The 23,713-nt window shown below is 47.3% G+C and overlaps 1 protein-coding gene across 7 annotated transcripts in view; it reads right to left on the bottom strand.

Annotated features, from left to right (window-relative positions):
* LOC120900571 (protein daughterless) overlaps positions 1-23,713 on the bottom strand; it is a 68,815-nt gene that overhangs the window by 4,951 nt on the left and 40,151 nt on the right. Inside the window, exons 3-11 of one of the 7 annotated variants that reach the window (XM_040307713.1) lie at positions 4,458-4,784; positions 4,068-4,256; positions 3,253-3,636; positions 2,174-2,245; positions 1,117-1,375; positions 910-1,015; positions 442-561; positions 216-361; positions 11-126 (exon numbers count right to left, since the gene is read on the bottom strand). In XM_040307713.1, coding sequence (XP_040163647.1) covers positions 11-126; positions 216-361; positions 442-561; positions 910-1,015; positions 1,117-1,375; positions 2,174-2,245; positions 3,253-3,636; positions 4,068-4,256; positions 4,458-4,784 — 1,719 coding nt within the window. The remainder of the gene's footprint in view (positions 1-10; positions 127-215; positions 362-441; positions 562-909; positions 1,016-1,116; positions 1,376-2,173; positions 2,246-3,252; positions 3,637-4,067; positions 4,257-4,457; positions 4,785-23,713) is intronic. The other 6 variants (XM_040307715.1, XM_040307717.1, XM_040307716.1 and 3 more) reach the window with 6 other exon arrangements.

Raw genomic sequence — 23,713 nt, 5'->3', positions numbered from 1 at the left:
CACTACTTACAGGTAGCGTAGGGTAGGCTGATTGATGTAGGATATGCGGGGGTAGCTTCGGACCGTCCTCGGCCTTCTCCTCCTCTCGCCGCTTCAGGCAAGCTGCCTTCGGGTTTAGATTACGCTCTGCAAATTACGATACCGAAAATAATTATTAATATTATAAACAGTTTCTTAACAAAAAAGGACAAAAATAGTCACAAATTGATGCATACCTCGCACTTGCTGCTCGAGAGTCATTATCACTTCTACAGCCATGTTCAGTATGCCCAGCTTGGTCTGTGGTTTGTCTGATTTCAGGTGCGACATGCACATGCGTCCCAGCTCCTTCAGCGCCTCATTAATATCCCGAATACGTATTCTGTGCAACAAAAAAGAAAGAAGATAAAATTAATACACTTGTCACTTGGGCACACAATGTATCGTACAAGCAACACCTACCTTTCACGTGCGTTGTTGGCTTGCCTTCGCTCCCGCTCCTTTCGATCCTTTGCCAGCGGGTCCAGATCGTCGTCGTCATCGTCGTCGTCAGCACTGGAACAACTGCGCGAGGTTTTACTACTAGTTAGAATGTTGACGTCAAAGTATCACATCGCAAACAGATACGTCGGTAAGGTAAAACGTTAAACGCAAGAAAAGGAAATGGTTAAAATGAAAAGAAAAAAGAAAAGAAACAGAAACACAACTGTGTTATGAATTGAACAACTAAAAAAGGAAATAATGCATACAAAAAAAACCCAATTTCCGGATAAATTCATACAAATCAAGATTTTATAAATTAATCCAGGAAAAATAAAAACTACACTTCCCAGCAACCGCTAATCCCATCCCACAAAACACCCACACTTAGCGGCAACAAGACCCATCCCCCCACTGCGAGCTGACTAAACCTTGTAAAGAATCACTTACTACTTGCGCTGCCGCTTGGCACCCTTCGCCGAACCCTGCACGGAGCTGCTCGGTTTGGTGTCGGAATCTGGAGGCTCTTTGCGTTTCTCTGAGGATAAATGATAAACTGTTTTTTTAGATGATAACGTTTATAGTAAATCACCTATCAGTATTGTTTGTGTGGCAAATAAACGGGCGGGGGCGCGATGGGGCGAAAGCGAAACTTACTGTTGTTCACCGAGACCGGGCCGCTGCCGGGGAGTCGTTCCGTTTTCACGGGGACGGTGGAAAGTTCGGCCGGCGCGTCCGGGTGCTGCTGCAGCTGGGAGGAGGGTGGAATGATCGGCCCGCTGCCGGTCGAGTACGGTGAGACGGTCGCGGCAGGGTCGATTGAAGAGAGCGACACACCGACCTGCGGCTCGCAGTGATTTCGCAGTATGTTGATGGCATCGTCCAGCCGTTCCTCCATGCGTGACCCTTGCAGGGACTGTGGGCAGATTGTTGCGGGGGAGAGAAAGATGGGAGAGAGAGAGAGAGAGAGAGAGAGAGAGAGAGAGAGAGAGAGAGAGAAAAAACCAGATTAGAGGGTCAATTCGGAATAATAAACATAAATGTCGCACAATTCTTTGCCCTCCGTGACGGGCAAAATGATAACCCGACGCGGGCAGGAGCGCGGAAAAGACAAACAATATGACCGAAAAGGCCATATCATCGGAAGCAAATGAAAACAAACGCAAATAAAAGAAGCGTACGGCATAATCAAATTAACAACCTTCAAGTTTGACAATAGTTAACAATGCATACAAGTTACAATATTTCGTACAAGCTACGATCGAGGGAGTAAAAAGCTCTGTATAAATACAACAAAAATTAATGTAGCATGATATATTAATGCCAGAGCCAGAGAAAGATACTGTACAGCACACACACACACACGGAGACGTAGTATTCGGTTTTACTGGCGATGTGAGCACACTTATGCTACAATTTCATTACCACACAGCCTCCGCTATCAACAGTGTTCATGCTAAGCCAACAAAAAAAAAAAACACAAAAAATGGTAATGATGAAAAAAAGGAACGAATTCGCGGGCCGCGTTCGACCTCTGCCCCCGAAAAAACAGAAGGACACCACGCGAGCCATACAAAAGCGAAGATGTGGTTCGCTGGTTGTGCAGGAATTCTCGACATTTAACATTTAGTGTGCAATCATCACAGACTCAGCAGCTCCTTCTCTTTTTCCATCCATCCACAATCTGGGCCCAGAAGCCTTGTCCCATACTTACCGTGACGTTTTCATGCTCTCTTAGTAGCGACACGATCGCCTCATCTAGCGGCTGTATCTCGGGAGAGTTGGCCTATACGGGAACGAGATACGAAATAAACACAAGAAAGAAAGAAAGAAAGAAAAAAACATGCATCAACGAAAAATTGTTGGAAATAACACGCATTCAAATCAAATGAAGAGAATCAAATTAAAACAAGTAGAGGTAAAAAAGAAAAAGAAGAGTATAAGAAGAAGAAAGAAAACCACACATCAAACACGCTCACACACACAATGGTACTTTTGGTGTTTTGTGCCATAAAAAAAGAAACAAATTTGACAAGAGAAATACTGTATCGAAACATGAAAGTCATTTTGTTTGGAAAGATGAATAAAAAAAACTGAAAAAGTTAAATATACAAAAGCAAAGGAAAAAAAGCATTTAGGTGCAAATGTGACTAATCTTTACGCAAAGTGATGTTTGGAAAGATCCGATCAAACTGTTACTTTAAGATATTGTTACAAAACGAAGCGTAAGCTTTATCAGAATAGTAGCAATTTACAATTATTACGAATAAATTGAAAACATTACGAAGAATCTTGCAAACATGCTAATTTACAAATGGATAAAACGAATTTAAAAAAGATTAATAAAATACTTGATATAAAATATGTAAATATCATAGTAAGTCAAGTATATATAAAACCAAGATACGCGTGATAGTCAGATTTTCACAAAAAGAATAACAAAAAACTTGAAAAACATGATAATTATATCATGGTCGTGATTAAACAATACAAACAAAAGAATAAACAACAACAATACTGTGAAAAAATAGATCAAAAACCACTCGTACAACTAGTAAACTGACAACAAGTCCTTTGTCAGGTATCGAATACAACAAATAGCTTTTCCAAATTGATACACGATAAAACTCATCGCGAAAAAGGGCACCAAGAAACAAAAACAACAACAAAAACCCACACAAACGGAGCGAAAGAAAGAAGGCAAAGTAAGAGGTGTAAAACAAAACAAAACAAAAAAAGCAGCGCGCCTCGTTTACGGGTATGTGTGTATGTAAAAGATCCAATCCAATTTACCATATGGGGCAGTCCTCGATGCACTAGCTCGGGCGCGTAGGAACCGTTCGATAGGCTGTTGAGTACGGCCGGGCCGCCACCGTTGCCGTTGATCACCGCCGGGTTGATCTGCTGCCAGGCACCGCCCGCCGCCGCGACGGCCGCTGCAGTGGCCGCCGACGCAACGGACGCGGGAACGCCACCGCCGGGCACGACGACGGTGGAGCCGCCGCTCGCCGGCACGGCGGCGGCATGAATACTTTGCTGCGACGCTTGCTGGGACTGCTGTACTTGTTGCTGCTGTTGCTGTGCCTGCTGCTGCTGGGACGTGAGCGGTGGAGGTGAGTTCACTGGCGTGTTGGGGTTGGAACCGTAACTGCTAATGCTCTGATCGGTTGGGTACATCTAGTGGAGGGAAAGAAGAAAAAAGGGACACAAAGGCAGACGGGGGGTTAGAGGAAACGAATTAATACAAGACCATGTTAAAGGATTATGTTTTTATACTGGTCCGCAAGGGTGTGTGTGTATGTGCAGACGACGGTAAGCCATTACAACATCCAATGCTTTTTTTTTAGTTTGTTCATTTTCCTGTTTTTGCTCATACAAAACCATTACCACATACCACAAGCAGTATATCTCTTGTTAGAAATGTCTGTACATGGTTTCATATTTGCTAATGTTTTTTGCTGTTGTTTGATATGCTTTGGTTGACAACCACAATAAAGAACAATCGGCAACTACCGATCGCGATCCAGTGAGATCATAACATGCGAGGCACACACACACACACAGTAACCAGCATCACCTTAATCTCCTACCGCATATCGTATACTAACCGTCTGTAGCGCCTTGCCGACCAGGGTGTCGTTTTGTACAATTGGACTATGCTGCGCATGCTGGTTGTGGTGACCGCCCGCGAGCGCGTTGTAGATTGCGGGTGAGTTCTGGCCCTGCGTACCGATCGGCGGTATCTGCGCGTTATTGCCCCGGAACGTGCTCATCGGTGGAAGTGCTTGCGTTTGATTCTGCACCATCATCATCCCCAGTAGCGTTTAGGTGTTGATTGGAACGGGACACAACGTCCAGCAGCGATCGGGTGTTGAGTGTTGACGTGACAACCGATGAGGTACACAGAAAAGAAGAAGAATGCAAATTAGAAGTCGTTTTTCGCCACAATTCTAACCGTAAGTCAACATGTAAGCGCGGGTGCGGTATTAATACATTACCTGTGAAAGATGGCCGCCGTCCATGTGCGGCACACCGACCGGTGACATCGCGTACTGGTCATGGTTGTGCTGGGGGCCACCGCCGGCCCCGCCCCCACCGAGATGGGTCCCGTGACCTACGTTGTGGTAGCCGCCGCCACCACCGCCGCCGCCGCCGCCCGTACCGGAATGTGGTGCGTACGCTCCGCTCGACGAGGACGGGTACCAGGAGCCGCCGGGCGAGTCGTAGTACGGTTCCGGCTGGTACAGTGCGCCGCCCGCCTTCGGGGACGTGTATCGCTGCCCGCCCGTAACCGGACTCTCGTGCGTGTACTCCTCCGGGGCGTACTATAGCAAAAAAAGAAACGAATGACAAGATGAGAAAGGATTGAAAGGCGAATTAGAATTAATTATGCTTAATGGATTCATGAAGCTCCGTGGGCGGAAAGGACATTGTCCGAATGGGAGGCCACAGTAGAAGACGAAACGGAAAAACAAAAAAAAACCTTATCCCAAGCGCTAAGTAATGGATTTTACACCCTTATTTCCACCCCCGGAGGTCACAAGAAATCAAACTTTAGGAGCTGCGGTGATTTATGCACCAATCCCGCCGCTAGTCTTGCGGGAGAGCTTTAAAGGGACCGATTAAAGACCTCACACCACCGTCGCCATCCTCCGGCGAGCTGTTCCCAGTGTCCGTCGTCCTCGTGCAAATCTCCCTTTCGGTGTTCCGCCCCGGGGGCTAGACTTCCCGATGGCTAGATGATGCTTGATTAATGGATAGCTTTCGCTTGATCCCACACTTTCCCGAATCTCAGGCGTAATGTAAGCGCGCGCGCACGCTATCCGGACGATTCTTCTTAAGTTCTTGCTGCACAAAACGCGAGAGAGCAGCTCTAGGAGGCAACAAAAAAAAAGAACATCCATTCCGTCATTCGGTAGAAGTAATCGCCAAGATTGTTTTAAATCGCCACTCCCTATCTCGCTTTCGGGCATTCTTCTTCTGCTGTAACCCGCGCCTCGTGTCGTGTCTTCGGGCGTGTCGCGATTGTCCCTTTAGCTCCGCAAAGGTCATTCTACAAAACCGGCGTGGAAGCAAACCCGAGGCTTGTTGGTAAAGGGAAACGATTCGCACGATGTGCTAAGTTTCGGGCGAAGCTGCTTTTGCTGCTGGTGCGTTTGAATGAAAAAGTCCTGACACCGTGCATACTTGAATGAATGACACACACGCGCGCGCGACCGAAAAACTGCGCAATAGATACGTTTGTAACGGAGCCGATAGGGTCGATTGGTTGCTCCTCGGTTTGAAGCTCTCGACACACATCGTCGTCCACAGCAAAAAAAAGAAAGACGCGATCGCGGACCTACGGAGTCGAGAGAGCATGGGGTGATAAAAATTCAGCATATCACACCACCCGAGAAAACCGGTATTGCTTTCCAGCACCGAGACCAGACCAGCCAGTCAGTCGCGTCTTCTCGTGGGCACACAGCAACATGGAATGCCAACATATTGCTAGCCGCAATAGGGCATCTCATCGCTGCCAGCGATTCTTGGGCGCGTGTTTTCTCTATTTTTTTGGTTAAATATACACACTTCCGCAGATGAACTCCACGACGGCGACGGCGACTAGAATTCTGGGAACTGCCCTCTAACTCCCACACACACACTACCACTCCCGCACACGCACCATCGACCGTGTCCGAATTAAAGGTTTTTATCACTACTTTACGAAATGCTTAGACCCCTTCCCGCCGTCACGTAGCACGCTCCTCCCACCACACTCTGTCCGTCCAGCGCCTCTTTTGAGGAATCCGACCGACCGACCGGCCGACCAATCTAACCAACCCAAAACCGCCTCTCATCGACATCTCTACTCCATCACCAACAGCTCCCCCCCCTCCCCCCTTCTCTTCCTTCTCCCTCCCTCCAGCTCCTTTGCAGCGATTTGATACTCTGCTTCTTTCGCTCGCAACATGCTACAGAGATTAGCATACTCTACAATGTTTGCATGCACAATCGTCAACCACGCTCCTCGCTCCCCCTCACACACACTTTGTCGTGTTTGTGTGTGTGTTGTGTGTTTGCGCGTGGAGAAGCTGGGCGGCGAGACGAGATGCTCATTATCATATTTGACAAATTTTCGATATTAATCATGATCATCAACAGCTCAACCGGAATCACTTTTCACGAAAAACATCAACCCAACCTGCCCCTCCTCCTCCTCCTGTGTGCCTTTGGGGAGGGAGGGGTTGATAGATACATTGGGTGCGAGACGATAAGAGAGAGATAGAAGGAGAGAGAGGCTGAAATGACTGAGCAGTTGCGAGGCAGTTGGGGAGGAAGGTGGGAATGCCAAAGTAGTAAAAGCTAAAAGGCCATCGCTTCGTATGCTCTCCATCAAACATACACACAGACAGAGCAAAATCCCGTCGTGAATGGAGCGGAGCACAGTCACACAGCTTTCTGAATAGAAACACACACACACACACACACACACAAGGAGGGCTGTGTGAGGAGCTTTTTGGGGAAGGCAGACATGTTGGCAACACAGTGAGACACCCAAACCGACCAGAGCCGAGGCAGCCCCAGAGCGATACAGCAAACGGAGAAAGACTAAAACTATCCGTCTAACAACATAAACCAGAGTATAGAGAAGGAGAGAGCGAGAGAGATAGAGAGAGAAAGAGGGAAAGGGTGGCCAGCATACAGTAGCAGTAGCGAGCGATTGGAAGCGATGGCGTGGAGTGGAACTGAAACGATGACAAATGGTAGGAAACGCAAAAGAAGCAGCTACTACTGCTACTAGCCGGAATCGACGACCGTTTATCATGCGTACCCCACCTCCAACTCTTCCACCTAGCCCCCCACACCCCGGAGCGGGGGTGGACTCTAGGCGATGGCGGCAATGGCCAACCGACTCCCCACACCCGGAATGTGTGTGTGTGCGTGAGAGTGTTGCGCACTAAATCACTCGTCTTATAAACGGAGGCAATTTTCTGGGCCCTTTCCTTCGTCCTCCTCTTCCAGCTCCAAAAGTTACTCCAGCGACTTCCCATAGTGTGATGGTGTGATGTATATGTTTTTACTACAGAAGTGAATCGAGAACTTATCTCCTCCCTCGACAGCTAATTCCAGCCAGCACGAGTTCACAAATGCTTATTGATTTCAAAGCACTTTCCTGAGAGGCGTTCTCGTTTTGGATAATTAATCTGCTTACATAGTTTTCGCCTCCAATCCTCACCCAATGAAACACGCGTTTGTCCTTAGAACTGAAACTCCAAATTGGCCGATTGCGTGCACAGTGTCTGTTGTTATGAATGCGATGGATGCGCTCATCGCCCAAACGGATTGGGTGGTAAATTATTAAGAAGGAACTGGCCGCCCCGGGAGTTGGAACCGCTTCTGACATTTAAAAGCTCCCCCAAGAAGACTTGCCGTGTGTCTTCTTGGCCACGAGAGGGGTGTGGTGTGGTGTCTTGACCAAGCTCGCCCAACCACTACCACCCCCAACGTGAATCTCTCTCTCCGAAGTCGCTCATATCGATTTCAAATTATGTTCAGCCAGATCTCCAATGTTTTATGTTTGTTGCTTCAATGGCAAAATAACGTCTTTGGGAAAGGGAAGACACATTTCCAAAAGCTCGTCTGCTCTTCTGTAGCACCACCACCATACCATACATGTGTGTGTTTGTAGGTGCTTTTAGAAAAATATTTTCTTACGACTTGGATCTTCCAATTTGTGCGGAAAGCATTTTCGTTTATATTGGTGCTGATGGGGTGGCTGTTAAAAAATCCCGAAATAACTGCCCAACAAAAAAAAAAGATTATTATCTCCACACCTCCACACACACCGCTACACATTACCATAATGCCGGGGAAGTGGTCTTCGCTTGCGATTTACTACCATGCCCGCGCGCGGTGCCTTTGCGTGCCCTTCTTCTGCTCCACTCCAGACGGCTTTCATCCCTCACACACACACACACACGCGAGATGTTGGATTTGAGATAAAAATCCGATCAAATAGTAATGAACGAACTGCCATAAACGGAGCGGGGTTTCGTGATCGAACACCAGCCCGCGCTCCCCGCACCTTCGGAGTCGGTGAGGATGCCAACCAAGAGCCGGTTCTTTCATAGAAGCATCGTGGCGGCACCAGCAGCCATCAAAGATTCAAATATTACTCCCAATCATGACGAGCGCGCTATCGCTATTCGCTTGCAAAACCCAGACGGGCGGCGATACCACCCCGTTACTAGGACTTTTCACTCTTTCCCTCTCTTTCTTGCTCTCTCTCGGTTGCTTAGGATCGCAGAAAAAGTTCCGTTTTTTACCAAACGATGTCCTCGTATGCTCTTCTTTTTATTTGCTAGATCTGAGTCTTTCTTTCCAATTCTACCACTATCGCTTACAGAGGGGTTTTTTGTGTCGTTTCCTATCCATCGGATTCGAATTCGGATTTGAACATACACAGACACACGCGGCCCTTAAGCAGGGTACGATTGCCGGTACCGATGGCACGGGACAACCAACCAGCCGGGCGGACAAACATTCAAAGGGTGTTATGGTATTAGTTCATTTATAATTCAATAGCGAATATCTAACACTCGCCGCGCCCCTACCGAGGACCTTCATCCTTCCCACCTCGGAAAACTCAGAACGACCCCGAAATTTTCCCACTCGTTGCTACTCCTCCTACCACCACAAGGACACCAACCAACCGGCAGGAGACTGTTTCGAGACGATTATTATACGTTTGCTCTGGGCTGCATCGTACAACCCTCACTCTCGCCTTGTGCTCTCTTTCTCCCTGCCACATCATCTCTAGCAATTTCCCTCCTAATGGGACGGAACAACCATGGGTCCTCCCCGCCCCGTGTGTCCATATCCCCGTGTGTCGGTGTGTAAAAACGTCACCCATTCCCATTTCTTCTGGCGCAACCAACAACAACAGGGAATGAGCTGTGCTGCAACACACAACACCGGAGACCGGACCACACTGGTGTCCCTTCGTTTTTAAAAGGAGATCTTCTATTTTTTGTTGTTTCGATCTGGTCCTTCCTCCCTTCCCAGTAGTTTTCGTGCTGATGTTTGTGCCCGGGGAAAAACGCACCACTGCTTTCGACACTGCGTCCGGGACCGAGAGAGCGTGGAAAGCGTACGTGTTTGGTTGCTCCTAGGACACCACAGACAGTGCTGCCTGCGCGTGCGATCACACTGCTAGCATTTTCCCGACTAGCTGTTGCACCATACACACTCACACACACACAGACACACACACATGCGTCCATTCATCTTTCCTTTCTCCTAGGGCCCGGCACGATGACAAAGTGGTTGCTCCCTCTTCAACCCCACCCTCCTCTGTGCACAGGGCACAGGGCACACCACACCATCATCAAAAATCGAATATGCGCGCCCAGAGTTAGGCAATTGTATTTTTTCAGCAGCCAAACAAGCAAAAAAAAAGCCCCTTATAAAACATACCCTTCTTTTGCAGCATTCGATCCTTACTTTGTGTTCAACTGTGGGCCGTGAAAAAAAAAGGGAAGACCTAAACAACATCCATCTCACTCTGTCTCGCTCCGATTTAGTGAAGCAACGAACCCCGCGTAACCAGGTTAGCAGAAGCAGCAGAAACATCCACTGCCACCCAGCTAGGATAACCTAACACACTCAATGTGATGGCAGTTAAAAAAGAAAAAAGAAACCCTTAAAAACACTTCCCCCCATATTGTGCCCTGCGAGGGTATTGGTGTGCACCACACACACACATACACTCCCCATTCCTCCCACCAGAGAGGATCACCAGTTCGCTCACAATGAATCGACAAACCTTCTCGCTTCCCCCTCTGCCGTCCATGTCCGTGTGTGCCAAAGAAAATCCATAAATTTTGGCGGTTTATGATTCATTTACATATTAATAATTTATGTCCCGTTCTGGCTCGTGCGCTCCTTCTCGCTCGCTCACGCTCGCTGTTCGCTTGTGCCATGTGCAGCGCGGGGCAATAGAGATATGCGTATACGGGATATAAAGCGGTAGGTGTGTACGTCCCTGTAACCTTCCGAAGAAATGCTTCCACATTTTCTGCTGTACAGATCTGTACCTGTAGCTTCTCTCTTTGTGTGTGTGTGTGTGCGGGCGGGTGTAAAGAAAAGAAAATCCTTCCTTCCTGCTGCGTATATTAGCTGCAATCTCTCAAACAGCCTGCTCAAAATGTGCTTCTCAATCGACAGTGCTGTTCCTCCTCCTTCTGTACTCTATTGCGCACACACACACAAGAGCGCACAACCCAAAATATAGGGGATGAGGGTAATATTATTCAACAAACGAAAACAAAAAATGCGTATTATATTGCGCTTATTAGCATAATAAACCCCGCCACCACCGAAGCAGCCATGCTGCAAGAGACTGAAAAGAGCGTGGTGCGATCGATCGACAACCCAGGCGCAGCAGCACCCGGATGATGCTGGTCTGGTAGTAGACGTAGTAGTAGTAGTGGTAGTGCATACATTTCCGCACAAAGCCCGACACCGTTAAAACATCTTCAACGATTTAGAATGCTGCCCAAGGAGTGGAGAGGAAGGACCACCATGCTTCTCCATTGATATACACAAAAACCACTCCCCGACACACACATACACACATCGGAAGGTGCGACGACGACACACGGCATCTTCCCCCCTCAGGCTCTCTACCTTCGAGTCCAAAAACGACCCTGAACTAATCGAGCATATTATACATGTTTGCTTCGGTTCTCTTGTAGGCCATTCAAACCTTTCCTCCCTTCCCACTATGAGTCCAAAGAAGAAGACACAAACGAACGAAGTCTCAACCCCAAACACACAGGGGCCAGAGATAGGGTGACAAATTGACTGTTCGCATTGGCAAGACACTACCAGGCGGCGGAGCAGAGGAGCCGAGCGGTGTTTTATTCTTTCTTATTTTTCGTATTTTCAAACGAGAAGGCTTCACATATTAGTTCGACGAATTGGGCCTTCTTTACATTACGAGAGGAAAGAAGAAAAAACAATCCGGGACAAACTGCCCTGAAATACGGATACACAACGCCCCAATGTGTCTTAGCACCCCCAGAAATGACAACAAATCTAGCAGCAGCAGCAGCAGCACCGGGGCGGCGGCTCTCACCGACGGGTTAGTTACGGTGGCTTAGATTCCGTGTGGACCCGCGGACCGATTACAGAAGAAGAGCAGCACAGACCGGCTCCCAGGCCGAATGACTGCGAAGAAGATGCGGGATATCCACCACCACCACCAGCACGCATCACCACCGAAGCCGACCGACAGAGAGTTTATTTTTCGCCAGTCTGTGTAAATAAAGATTCATCTCGCTTCGATATGCTTTTTTTTTCGGTGTGTTATCTACCTTTTCTTGCGACCAAGAATAAGAAGAAAAGATGAGCCTACGAAAGATTCAAATAGATGTTCAGTTTCGTGGTCTTCCAGCTCAACGAGACGGGGGCTCCTCCTAAGAGATGCAAGTTGTTTCGGTAAACAGTTCGATTTCTTCGAATTTGAAACCACTTTGTAGTACGCACGCTCATTTAAGAAGCAGCGAGGAGGATTGGGACCGAGATGCTTGCAGGTTTTGTTGCTTTATCATTGATTTGGAATTGTTTTGAAGGACACATAAAACACAAAATAGAGGTTATTTTAATGGAGAGAAAGTGATCATAATTTAACGATCCCAATAAATTCTACAAAAACAAGATCCGCAGTAAGACACCCTCCTCCCCTATCGAGTAATTAGATTGCTTCGCATAATCCAGATCTCCCTCCGGTGTTCAACACCAAACGATTACCATACCGCATAACTCACACACATAAACGCACACACACAAAGAAAGAGGCATTACTTTCGGGATCAATTTCGCGCGAGCCCCTGGGAAATTCAATTACCAGACAGCTTCGCCAATAAATAACGCATCATCGAGCGAAAAGGTGACGTGACGAATATTGCCACCGGATTAAAGCGACGCAGGCCCAATCAAATCTCTCCTCCCAGAGCCTTTAAATGGGTGGAAGAGGAAGAAAAAGCAACCACCACATATTCCCATCAAAATGACCCCTTTTTTTGCTTTTTCGGGCTGTATAATAATCTCTCGAATGGCTCTTTAAATCTCATCCCGCGTAAAAACCTCGGGGAGAAGGATTCCCCCTCACTCCTAGACCTGGGTTTTGATCCCTTCCTTTTTTGTGACTCTGCTGTTTAGAGCCTGTCCCTTCTCTCTCTCCGTGATTGCGGGCATGCAATGAATCTTACATTCAGTGCACAAATCCACTGATGCACACATACAATCACACAGGCAGCATGTCTTCTTTTGTATCCCTTAAAAACTTGGTTTTGGTCCTTCGAACCGGATTCCGTTTAATTCTGTTTTGTCAACTGCAAACAAGTATCCGGTCGCATTGATACTGCCGACGAGGGTGAGAGAAGACAAGAGAAAGAGAGAGAGAGAGTAAAAAAAAGTGCTACACCCAAACAGCAAAACTGCTCTAGATTAAGCACTACAACCCAAACGAAGGGTTGAACAACCCTCCTCGGACGCCGGAAAGAAAAGCAAACCCCGAACGCATCATCATCGTATTTTTTACCGTTTCATTAAACCAATTCCCCATGTGTGTGTGTTTGTGTTTGTGTAGTTTTAGAGAGGTTATTCTCTATCACAAGCCGAGTCGACGAAGAAGGGGGGTCGAGAAAAAAGCACTTACTCCCGAAACGATCCGTAAACCGCCAACAAAAACCCATCCTTTTCGCTCCTACGGGAATGAGATAGCGAAGGGAGCATGATAATGCGAACGTTAAGATAATTATCCAAAATTATTTTCCAACTTGTTTCCATCGGCAGCAGCACACACTGCTGCGGCTGCTGCTGGGGCCTTTTTCCTGCGTGTGTCTTGTTCTCCTCCCCTACACGTCTGGGGGAAGAAGACTAAGCCCAAGGGGGAAATAAATGTGTTGTTGGTACACAACATCTAATGCTGGTTGTTGCAATGCTGCTGCTTTTGGTGTGCGAAGGAAAAAAATAGAATTTAAAAAAAACTGAATATGTACGTGGTGGTGCAAATGAGAACACATAAGAACGATTAAAGTTCGTTACCTTATGCAGGGTGCTAAGCACCACACGCACAAAACTTCCCAAGCAGCCCATAAGCAGCAATAGAAGATCGAACGAGCGAACCGGGGGATGTGCAGACGAAAAAAACAGCGCGCTCCCCAAAAAACGTACGATCACGTAAAAAAAAAGATTAAATTACGTTTGCTACAGACAGACAGTACACCTTTTTTCCAACCCCGATAAGATCAATAACCTTCGGCGCTTGCAAGACGAGGGCGAACGACCCTGATCTTCTTGCGAATGCATCGTTCCTTTCGGGGCAAGATTTCCATCGATCATATGATCCAGTTGCAGTTCCTTGGGGATGATTTGAAAGGTCCAATTTCTAATCTTCTTTCTGTTAGGATCTGTGTGTGTTGTGTTCCATAATTGACTCACTAAAAATTAAAAAAATCATCAGCATACATTGTATTTATCAAGGTTACAAGGTTTATAGTCGTTCAACGCTGCAGGATGTATCGCCGCCAACCTCTGGTTTTGCAAGAAGCGAAGTTGCTGTCTTTGACTGCACTTTAGACCTTCGTGTGTGTGTGTCTGATACCGTCCGATGAAGCCCTACCATAACCCAGCAGCATAACCAACAGCAACAAAAAAAAAGTTGAATCTCTTCTAGGGACTTGTTACTTTTGCAAAAATGAAAACCAATCAGCAAAAAAAACCGCTTCAGCTAAAAGATATGCCCAGCAGCACTTTGCAGCAGCCAGAGTGAAGAAGACGTGTCTGACACGTCCATTAGCGTGCGGTCCCAAGGTCCCAAGAACTGAGAGAGAGAGCACACCAAGGAGCCGAAGAAGTTCGATAAAAACGCCATTTCTCCGTCAAAGTCGAAACAAGCCGGTAGCTTGCGGACTTATGCGCAGCAACAAAAAATAAACCGTCTTCGCCAAACGTTCAAAGCTTGCTGCCCCGAATTTTGCCAAAAATTGGCAATGAAGATAAACCAGGAGGAGAACTGACGGAGCGCCCCTTCTCTTGCACAATTATGAGCGATTAAGCAATTTGCTAAAAAACAAACCTAACCGTCCCCACCCATTCGCTTTCTTCGCCTTTGCAGTTGCACAAACTGAAATGAAATTCCCTCCCAAAAAAATAGTGAGGAGACCATTCAACGCAGCATAAAACCCAAGACTTGGTTAAGATCGTCGGAGGTCGTCGTTTTTTGGGGTCCTCCTCCCCACCATTTAGTGGCCACCAAAACCAAACGTTGTTGTTATCCCAATGGGCGTTAAAAGAAGCGAAACGCAGCACGCTCACTGGTGTGTACTTCATTTAACTGTTTTGCCTTTTTTTTCATCCCACTGTTGTTGTTACAGCTTCTATGGTTGTTTGCTGTACTTTCTTCGACACTGGCTGCCATCATCATGGGGTAACCTTGGGCCGGGTTCTTTCACGCCAATCTTATTGCCGCTCCCCGCCGCCGTCGTTGTCGTCGTGTGCCGTGCCCGTGCGTTGGGCAAACTTGTCCAAAAATTATCGGCATCAAAGTACAGAGCAGCGGCAGTCGCAAGAGTGGATGTGGAATTTCCATCAGCTCTTTAGCCGCAATGTGTTTCCAAAGATGTGATAGTTAGAGAAGAATGTACGTAACAGACTACGTTTCCCAGTCGTAGTTGTGTTCCCTTTGCTGTCGCGTGTACCGAAACCCGACGAAAGTGTAACCAAACGTCGTCAACACCGTCTGCTACTGTGCGCTCAAGACACTCAGAGACCGTGGTGCTTGTGGGGTGGTACGGGAATTCAATAATAAGATAACTACCATCATCATCGGAACATTTCATCCAGACAGGCCGATTCTTGATTCGATTTCTACACACAACCGGGGCGGTAAGAGTTAAAGAAAATTGAACATTTCATACCAACCCCGAGAACATGATCAGGCCTGGTCCGCCGCAAGAGGTAGCCCCGTGTACTGGAATTTGTTCTGCACAAGATTCTTTTCCACCGGGACATTGGGGAGAGCCTAAGCGGTACCAATGGCTGGGAACCAACGAGCTCCTTACAAGCCAAGCACACGCACAGAAAAACTTTACATCAACCTTTTTTCCGTGGGTTCTTGTGGAGGAAAAGAATGCCAACTCCAATAACACGAGAGGAAGGCGACCGAATTTTCCAGAAAGTCCACCCGTTTTTTTGTTTAGCTTCACCACCCACCACAACCCCTCTCAGTGGGCTAAATTTATCTCAAGCAAAACATAAATTCTTGCTGTACTTTTTAATGTTCACCGCTGCCGCTGCTGCCTAAAATGTTTCCTTCCAGGGAGTTAGGAACTTGCCGCTGGAGGAGTAACGACATGTTCGGGCTGTGCATAGACCACGGAACAGCGGCAGTGTGTCCAGTGGGTGGATTACCAACAAGACAACTTATCATAGCGACGCGGCCGCTATGGTCGCAAGTACGGGAACTTTTTCAAGACCCGCGACGGTTTGCTGCCGAGCTGTCAGACACTACGTCTACGCTACACGTCCAAAGGGGCTGGCTGCCGGAGGGGGGGAAGGATAACGACTTCGACGTCGTACAACTACAATTAACAACCCGTGCGCGCGCGGGAGTTGAAAACTGCACAAAAACCGGCAGCCAACGACGAACCACTGATTCCACAATCTCTTGGGGAGGTCTGTTCCGGCCTCCGCTGGTGAACTCCAAAGAAGTCTTTGCAGTTAGGAGAGGGAGCAATGGTGAGACGGCGCAAAAAAAACCGCAACGACATGTCTTCTGGGGAGTTCGTGGAGTGTCTGAGGTTTATTGGATAGGTCGTCTGATGTACTGGACACGGGGAAACGGACTCCAGTAGCTTACCGTATACCCTCTCTTTAACCATCATGCCCACGGCCCGACGAACTCCTCACAAAGTAACGCTATGCAAATGGCAATATTTTACATTTCAGACGACGGACATTCCTCCTAAAATCGATGGACACTGCACGTAGGACGTAAGGGAGAGCGCGAATATCTAAACGATTATGTCGCACAAGGTAACTCCCCGCTCCACCTACTGTTGGTTGTACCCAATGATCTCTTGATCGCTGACGCGATGGTGGTTTTGTATGTGCCCACTACTCTTGAGCTTATGGCTTTTGTTGTTTGAGCTAAATCTAATTATTGAAACGTTACATTTCCATACCAAAAATGGATAACTCTCGTAGGATTCCCCACCGCGCTCAACGCTCTTCCTCTTCTCCCAGCCCTCCGAACGGAGTAAATGTGCCTGTTTTATCCACTTCCATTTCTCCCAACTCCCTAAATCGACAGGGAGGGGGGACACAGGTTTCTCGCCTTCAGCTCTCCGGGCGATCCTCGGTGGAAACGTCTGGAGTTGAAAGAGGTGTTTTTTTTGCGGCTCTATGCGCGGAACTCTCTTCTACCAGCGCTTGACAAAGTCTGCACAATAATTGTAAGTGGGTTACTAACTCGCACACACACAAGCGCGATCGCGCGTTAGAGCATAAACAGTATGAAGAAGTTATGCTGCAACCAAATACCACATGGAGCAACATGGAGGAGCTCTAATATGGGCTAGCAGCACGAAGAGAAGCAGAAAAAAACAAACAAGACCTTAACGTATGCGCGCGCGACGATCGTTCTCCTTTTCTTTTACGATCACCACCGAATCTCCCCCGAGAGCCGTCCCGTGACCTGACCTGAGTGTGGTAGTGGTGGCGGTTATGCTTTCTATGCTAGCTTAATTCGAAAACGCAAAACCGACCAGCTAGACGATAGGGGAGACGCAAAAGAGGACCATTTTGGATCGGTTTGGCAAAGACCAGCAAAAGTCCAACTATTACCACGCTGCTGGCGGCCTAATACAAACACACTACCAACGTTCCGCACTTGAGAGCATAGAAGAGGGAGCGCGGAGAAGAGAGAGGAGGTTCCCGGGACCATTCTTGCACATTGGAGAGGGGGTGGGGAGCTGCTACCAGCAACGTACACGCGACCGGCCGCGACACGGACAAGATAAAACACTTTCATTTGCAAACGGGACCCGCGTACGCGCTCGCTCCTTCGATCTGGCTGGTCGGTGGTCGCTGCCACGCGTCGTCGTCGTTTCTCCCTTTGGGTTTTCCCTTTTTTGTACTTCTTCTTTTCCCGCGAGGAGGAAGTGGAGAGGGAAGGGAAACACTATCAACAATAGCAGTTTTTAAGCGCAACGTTTTGACCGGCGAGCGCAACGCGACACAGCCAAAGCACGATGCCGAAACGCGCGCGCGCGCGTATGTAATGAATGCTGGCGGCATAAAAACGCGAAAAAACCCCCCTCTCCACTATAAAAGGGAGCGATGGCAAGGGGAATCAGCGTGAAGGGGTCTGAGAACGCGTGGTGTGTAGTAGTGTGGTGGATGGTGAACAAAAAAAACGCAATCCTTGGTGGTGGTGGCTTGTTGTTTGTTGCGGCTGCTGCTGGTGGCTGGAGGGTGAGATTCGCCGGCCCTTTACGCCACCGGCTGTCTTCCCCTTTCCCGTTCTTTTAATCCATCGGGCAAGGGCCACATACACACGACACACCACTTCAGCTAGACAACGGCGGTGACAATTTCACGACGACGGTCCCATAGGGAGAGAGAGACTTGTGAACACAACAGCACACCGCGCGCAAAGGCAGGGAAATGGAGAGGAAGGACGGCATTTCAATCGCGAAAGCGCACCCGACGATGACGACGGCGGTGTTGAGGGAGGAGGGTTTTACTACTGCTGCGCTTGTGGTGCGCGGCCGGCAGAGGCCCCGAAACCCCGGCGGTAAATAGTCAAAGCCATAAAAATAATAATAATAAATGGCAAAAATCGACAAGAGCCACAGCAGCAGCAGCAGCAGCAGCAGCAGGCCTCTGGATTGCAGTGCGACCAGCGGGGAAGAGAAACACAGCGAAGCATTAACGGGGTGGATGGTGCTGGTGCTGGTTGTTGTGCTGCTACTACTGAAGACATTAATTTGGCCGCTGGCATGTCAAATGTACATATTATCTATTACGACCGGGCTCTGTGGTGCTGAGGGGAGTAGTTTTGCTAGCTTTGCATACACCACCACTCTCCCCCCCCCCCGTGCCGGTCCGGGCAACTCCAATCGCATCATAATCATTACCATCAAGCTGTCAAAACGGGTGGAAGCAATTTTAAGGTCGTTTGGAGCGAAAACGAATGGGCCAAATAATTGAATCAATATAGAGGGAACACATAGTGGTGGTGCGCGCGCGAAACGAACGCAAGGCACAAGAAAGTGTGAATTGCAGCAATGAGAGGGTCGGAGGCACTGCAAATAAAAGCGTGCATCGTTGGAATAAGTGTAATGGATACTTTTTTCTATTATTGGTGCCTGAGAACGATTGTCGCGCAATTTATGGTTCTTTTTCAGGTTATGTACACCACCAAGGAGGTTTTCCTCACACTGGTTTTGGTTGACATGCAATTTCATTTAAGCTATGTGTCAAAATTGATAGCTGATAATTGATAAAATGGATCGATGTTACCTTTTTGGAGACTTTTAACAGTCACTGTCACTGTTAATACTATGATATTCTATTTTATGATTTTTTTTGCTTAATTATTTACCTCCTTTTTACATTTTTGGCATAGTAATTCAGTCTAAAACACGTAACTAATCAAATACGAAGTGCGAGAAGATTTTCCGCTTTGAGATTTGAACGCGCGACGACTACCTTGCAAGGCCCGTATGTTACCATGTCCACTACGAGATCCATTCCAATCATCACTGGTTAATTCCGCTATATAAATATCAAATCCCATGTGCGTGTATTAAATTCCACATTTGAAATATATTACTACATAAAGGCATCAAGTTAATCCACTGCCTGTTGTAACATTCCATCCCTCTGCTCCAAACACCAACGCAAAGAGCAATTGATCGCTATTAAACGATAATTAAGGACAGTTATACATGCTAAACGATCATTCCAGAACAATTTTGCTTCTGTCCACGCGTAAGCAGACATGCTCTTTTCAAATCGAAATCAACGAACAGCAGACCCTTGCGTGCTGCCAGCAGTGGCAGAAAGAGGATCACACGATCAAACGCGATCCAATGCACACCTACAAATCGAATGGGCCCTTTTTTGTCCGCCCTGCATTCCCCTAATGGCTCCGCGCATTTAACACTAACCCTAACTGGCGAATGGGTTTGATGTGTTTGATGATTTCGGAAAGGTTTACCCAAGACTGCGCCATTAGCCGATCTAGAAAGGACACTCGAATGTAGGTTGTTTCTCGACCCGAGATCACTTTATTGTCCCCCTTGCTTCCGAGCACCCAGCAGCCTGTATCGTGTACACACGATGGCGTCCCAAAATTTAGAGCCCATTTCAACATCTACCATCTTGTCGTTTGTATTAGATTGAAACCATGCATTTTTTTACTGGTAAGGACTCATGTACATTTGCTTCCAAAAGAGCACACAGAGCACATTAGTGCTTTTAGGCACCGAGTTAGGCGCGATAACGCAACGTTTCGCATGTGAACGACACAACTGAAACCCCCCGTGTAAGCCCGTAAAAAGCGAAAAACGCCTGCAATCCTAACGCTTTTTATACCTGTGCCGGACTAGGTGTAGTGGACTAGGTGGTAAGAACGGCGGAGGGAACTTCTCTCCCGCTGTCCCCCTGCACTGCGCAATGGAATTGTTTTAATTAATTTGGAGCAAGGCGAAGGTGCACAGAGAGAGAGCGAGCGAGCGAAAAAAGTGCACCCCGAAACATAAAGTACTCGGAGTCATTGCAATAATAGCAGCAGCAATGGTCTGCAACTGCAGTACATGCAACGCAATGCACACACACACTTACACATTCGGAGGGTAGATTTTATTTCCGTCACAATCCTGCACTGCAATCTCGTTGCTGGTGTATGAGTATTTTTTCCTTTTTTTTGGCTTTATCCCCCCAGTTTGGCTCCACAGTGTGGCTTTCGTATGGTTAAATGGGGGGTCGCTTTTGCGTGCTTGAATCATTCCCTTCCCTTTACCCAGCGTGTGTAGCATGTGAGTGTGCGGGGTTTTCAACACAAAAAACCCTTCGCTGCTACTTTAATGGTATAATAATAATGGCATAGACGAAACGAAAACTACAAATTTAACGCATTTATATTGCCGGTAGTTTGAAGAAAAAGGGGTCATGAGCAAGCAAAGATCAGTGAATGAGAGAGAAAGAGCAAGCGAACAGAAGCAAATGAGCTGGAAAATAAACCGCCAAGGCACGAGAGCAAGAGCAAGGGGTCCCGGGTACTTTACACCCAGATTCCTTATATGTACAACAAATTGAGAATTGAAAAGCAACAAAAAACACACTCTAAATCCACCTCGTCTGGCAGAGAAAACTTACGAAAAGAAACCTAAACCCCGGTGGTACCCGTAGTCAAAACAGAGTCTCTCTTTCGGCATGAGCCGTACAAAAATCACCTAAAGTGGATGGCAAAAAAACAGGAACATACAAACCCTCCTCAAAACTGCTAGAGAACGGTTCTCTGTGCAGTCGCTTTGGAAAACAAGGCAAGCGAGAGTCTTCTGAAATGCACTCCCCAGCATTTTCACTCCAGTGGCAATGCGTTGGGGGATCGCCGAAGAAGGAGGCCTAACGCGGTGAACGGACTCGCAGCAAACCACCACCAGCCAAAAAATGGACTGAAATTAAAGAAGTAAATTACAGAGCACACGCACACACTCAACCCCTTTGCGGAGTTTGCAGGAAGATGCAAAGGATACGAGAGCGCAACATGAAAAAGCATCGCACAGTAATAACCAAACTACACAGGCAAAAAACCTCATACGAAAAAAGGATATGAACCTCTACGCACACACACACACGCTCACAACGCGCTTGCTCCGATTTCGAAGGATTTCTGGGACGATGTGAGCGGGGGAAAAAGGCCAATAAATAGTAACAGGCGGTCGGTCGGAGGAGAGCGGGAAGCGAAATGAGGGTGCTAGACACTCTCGGATGAAATTAATACACACACATATATTTACAAAAAAATAATAATAAAAACTTTCCAAAAAGCAAGTAGAAAACTTTACCCAAGTACCGAAAACTTGAGGGTCTATGTTTTGCTTTTCCAGGGGACTGGGGTGGCTGGCTTGCGGGTGCAGCGCGCGGTCCACAAGCAAAGGAAGCATCAACCATCAGCAGAGGAGAACCATGTATAATGAAGCAGCAGAAAAAGACTCAAAAAGCGAGACGGGAAACATTGCCCGAGCGAGGTTAGTGTAGCTGCAGGGATCCTTCGTACGGTGAAGATCGAAAACACGGCACACAAAGGGGCACACAAAAAGGAGATTGATTATCGTGTGCTTGTGTATGAGTGTAAAGTTCCCCTGTGTATGTGTGTTACAGTGCGGTTGATTGTGTGTGGAAGGAGCGCTCGATCGTACTGGCCCCGCGCGGTGGCGGCGGATGATGATGCACGGGAAAGGACGAAAAATGGAAATTAAACAACAACAACAACAGAAAGAACGAAAGAAATGGGGAAAAAATACAGCCCGAAAGGAGCGAAGATGGCAACGGAATGGAAGGAGCACAAAACTGCTACGAACGACGAAAGGTAAGAGGCAAAGTGGAAAAAAAGGCCCGCATTTTAAGGCCAACAGATGTTTTCCGTAAAACGAAAGCCAGCGAACGGCTCAGGACGTATGGGGAGGAGACAAGCAGAAGAGGACGAAAAAAAGCTTACGGCACCTACATGATCGCTGCTAGCGGGGCCCCTACCGGAGAGGCAGGAGAGGGCAGGGGAACGTGATCGTTGGAAATGGCTCGAAAAAGGGAAGGAAACGGGGCCCAAAAGTTGAGCTGCTGAGCGTGTGCCACACGAGAAAGTAGGGAGCCATCGCAAACCAGGACACACGATAGACGCGCGGAACCTCTTTTTTCACGCACGCAGGATGAAGGGGGTGATTGGCAGGAAGGAAAAATATATCTCCTTGTATTTTTTTTTCTTCTTCAACGTCGCTTTAAGGCTTTGTAAAGATCCCCCCTTGCAAGAAGCAACAGACAACAGGGTGAGATGGAAAAGGGTAGAAAGAGGAAGCAGAAAGGGGAAAATGAGGATACAAGAGGTCGATCAACAAAGCGGATGTAAAGTGGCGTGGGGCCCGAAATCGGCAGCCAGGCAGGGATGGGGAGGAGCATGTATAGATCGAAGCTCCTTTCTAACCATCCCCACATACGCAAATATGAAATAAGCGCAAAAGCAAGCGAGAGAAGCGTAAGGAACCAAGTATATGATAAGGTTAAAATCGGTTCCTCTTTTACACGCGACCCCCTCCTTCTGGAAGATTGAACACGGATCAATTCAACGTGAATTGATAAGTTCGTGGTGTGATAAGTAATGTAAACCACCATTTGTTGAACTAACCCAAACACACAGATTGTGCTTTAGAAAAATAAAACGAATTGGTTGTGGTACAACCTATACGACAAATAAACTCGATTCACCCGCAAGATTACATGGCGCAGCGGGCAACACGGCGATCTAATGAGCGAAGGAGAGTGAGTTCAAATCTGCCCATGACTACACAATGAATTACGTTTTTCATTTCTAAAACTACCAATTTGATTCGCCAACTACATATACTATATCAGAATGACTGCTACAATACCTGTTTGAATGAGATATGACATCAAACAGAAAAGTGTTTTATAAATAATGATTTAAAACTCGTAAAAAGGGATAAAGAAAATATATTGGAGTTGGAAGTTAGCATGTCATGTTAGACATTATCAATAAAGACTTCATTTCAACCACAATGTCATGCTGTTTTTATTCGTCTTACGAATGGTTCTATCCACACATGAGCTAAAGTGTATACATAAGCGACCCTTACCTCGTACCGTAAGACGTCCAAACATACTATTAGACAGACATTCAAAACAGGACTTTCAAAGCAAAGCACCGAAACACTCCTCAGGGCATATAGGCAATGTTTGCAACCGGCCTCAATCCATTCCCGGAAACAGGCGAATTTCCCCCAGCAGCAAGATAGATGGTAGGCCCTAACCTATTAGCCTGACGACGTGGTCGTACCACCGGGTTGATTGGAAAGAAAACCTACAACGAAAATGCAAACCCCGGAGAAAATGACTACACAAAAACCTGTGTGCTCGGCTCGGCACACAACAACGACCACACGATCGTTGGCGCACGCCA

Source organism: Anopheles arabiensis, chromosome 3 (assembly GCF_016920715.1).
Source record: "Anopheles arabiensis isolate DONGOLA chromosome 3, AaraD3, whole genome shotgun sequence".
Taxonomy (NCBI): domain Eukaryota; kingdom Metazoa; phylum Arthropoda; class Insecta; order Diptera; family Culicidae; genus Anopheles; species Anopheles arabiensis.
Note: the sequence above shows the minus strand (reverse complement) of the source record. Positions and strands in the feature narration are given on the sequence as shown.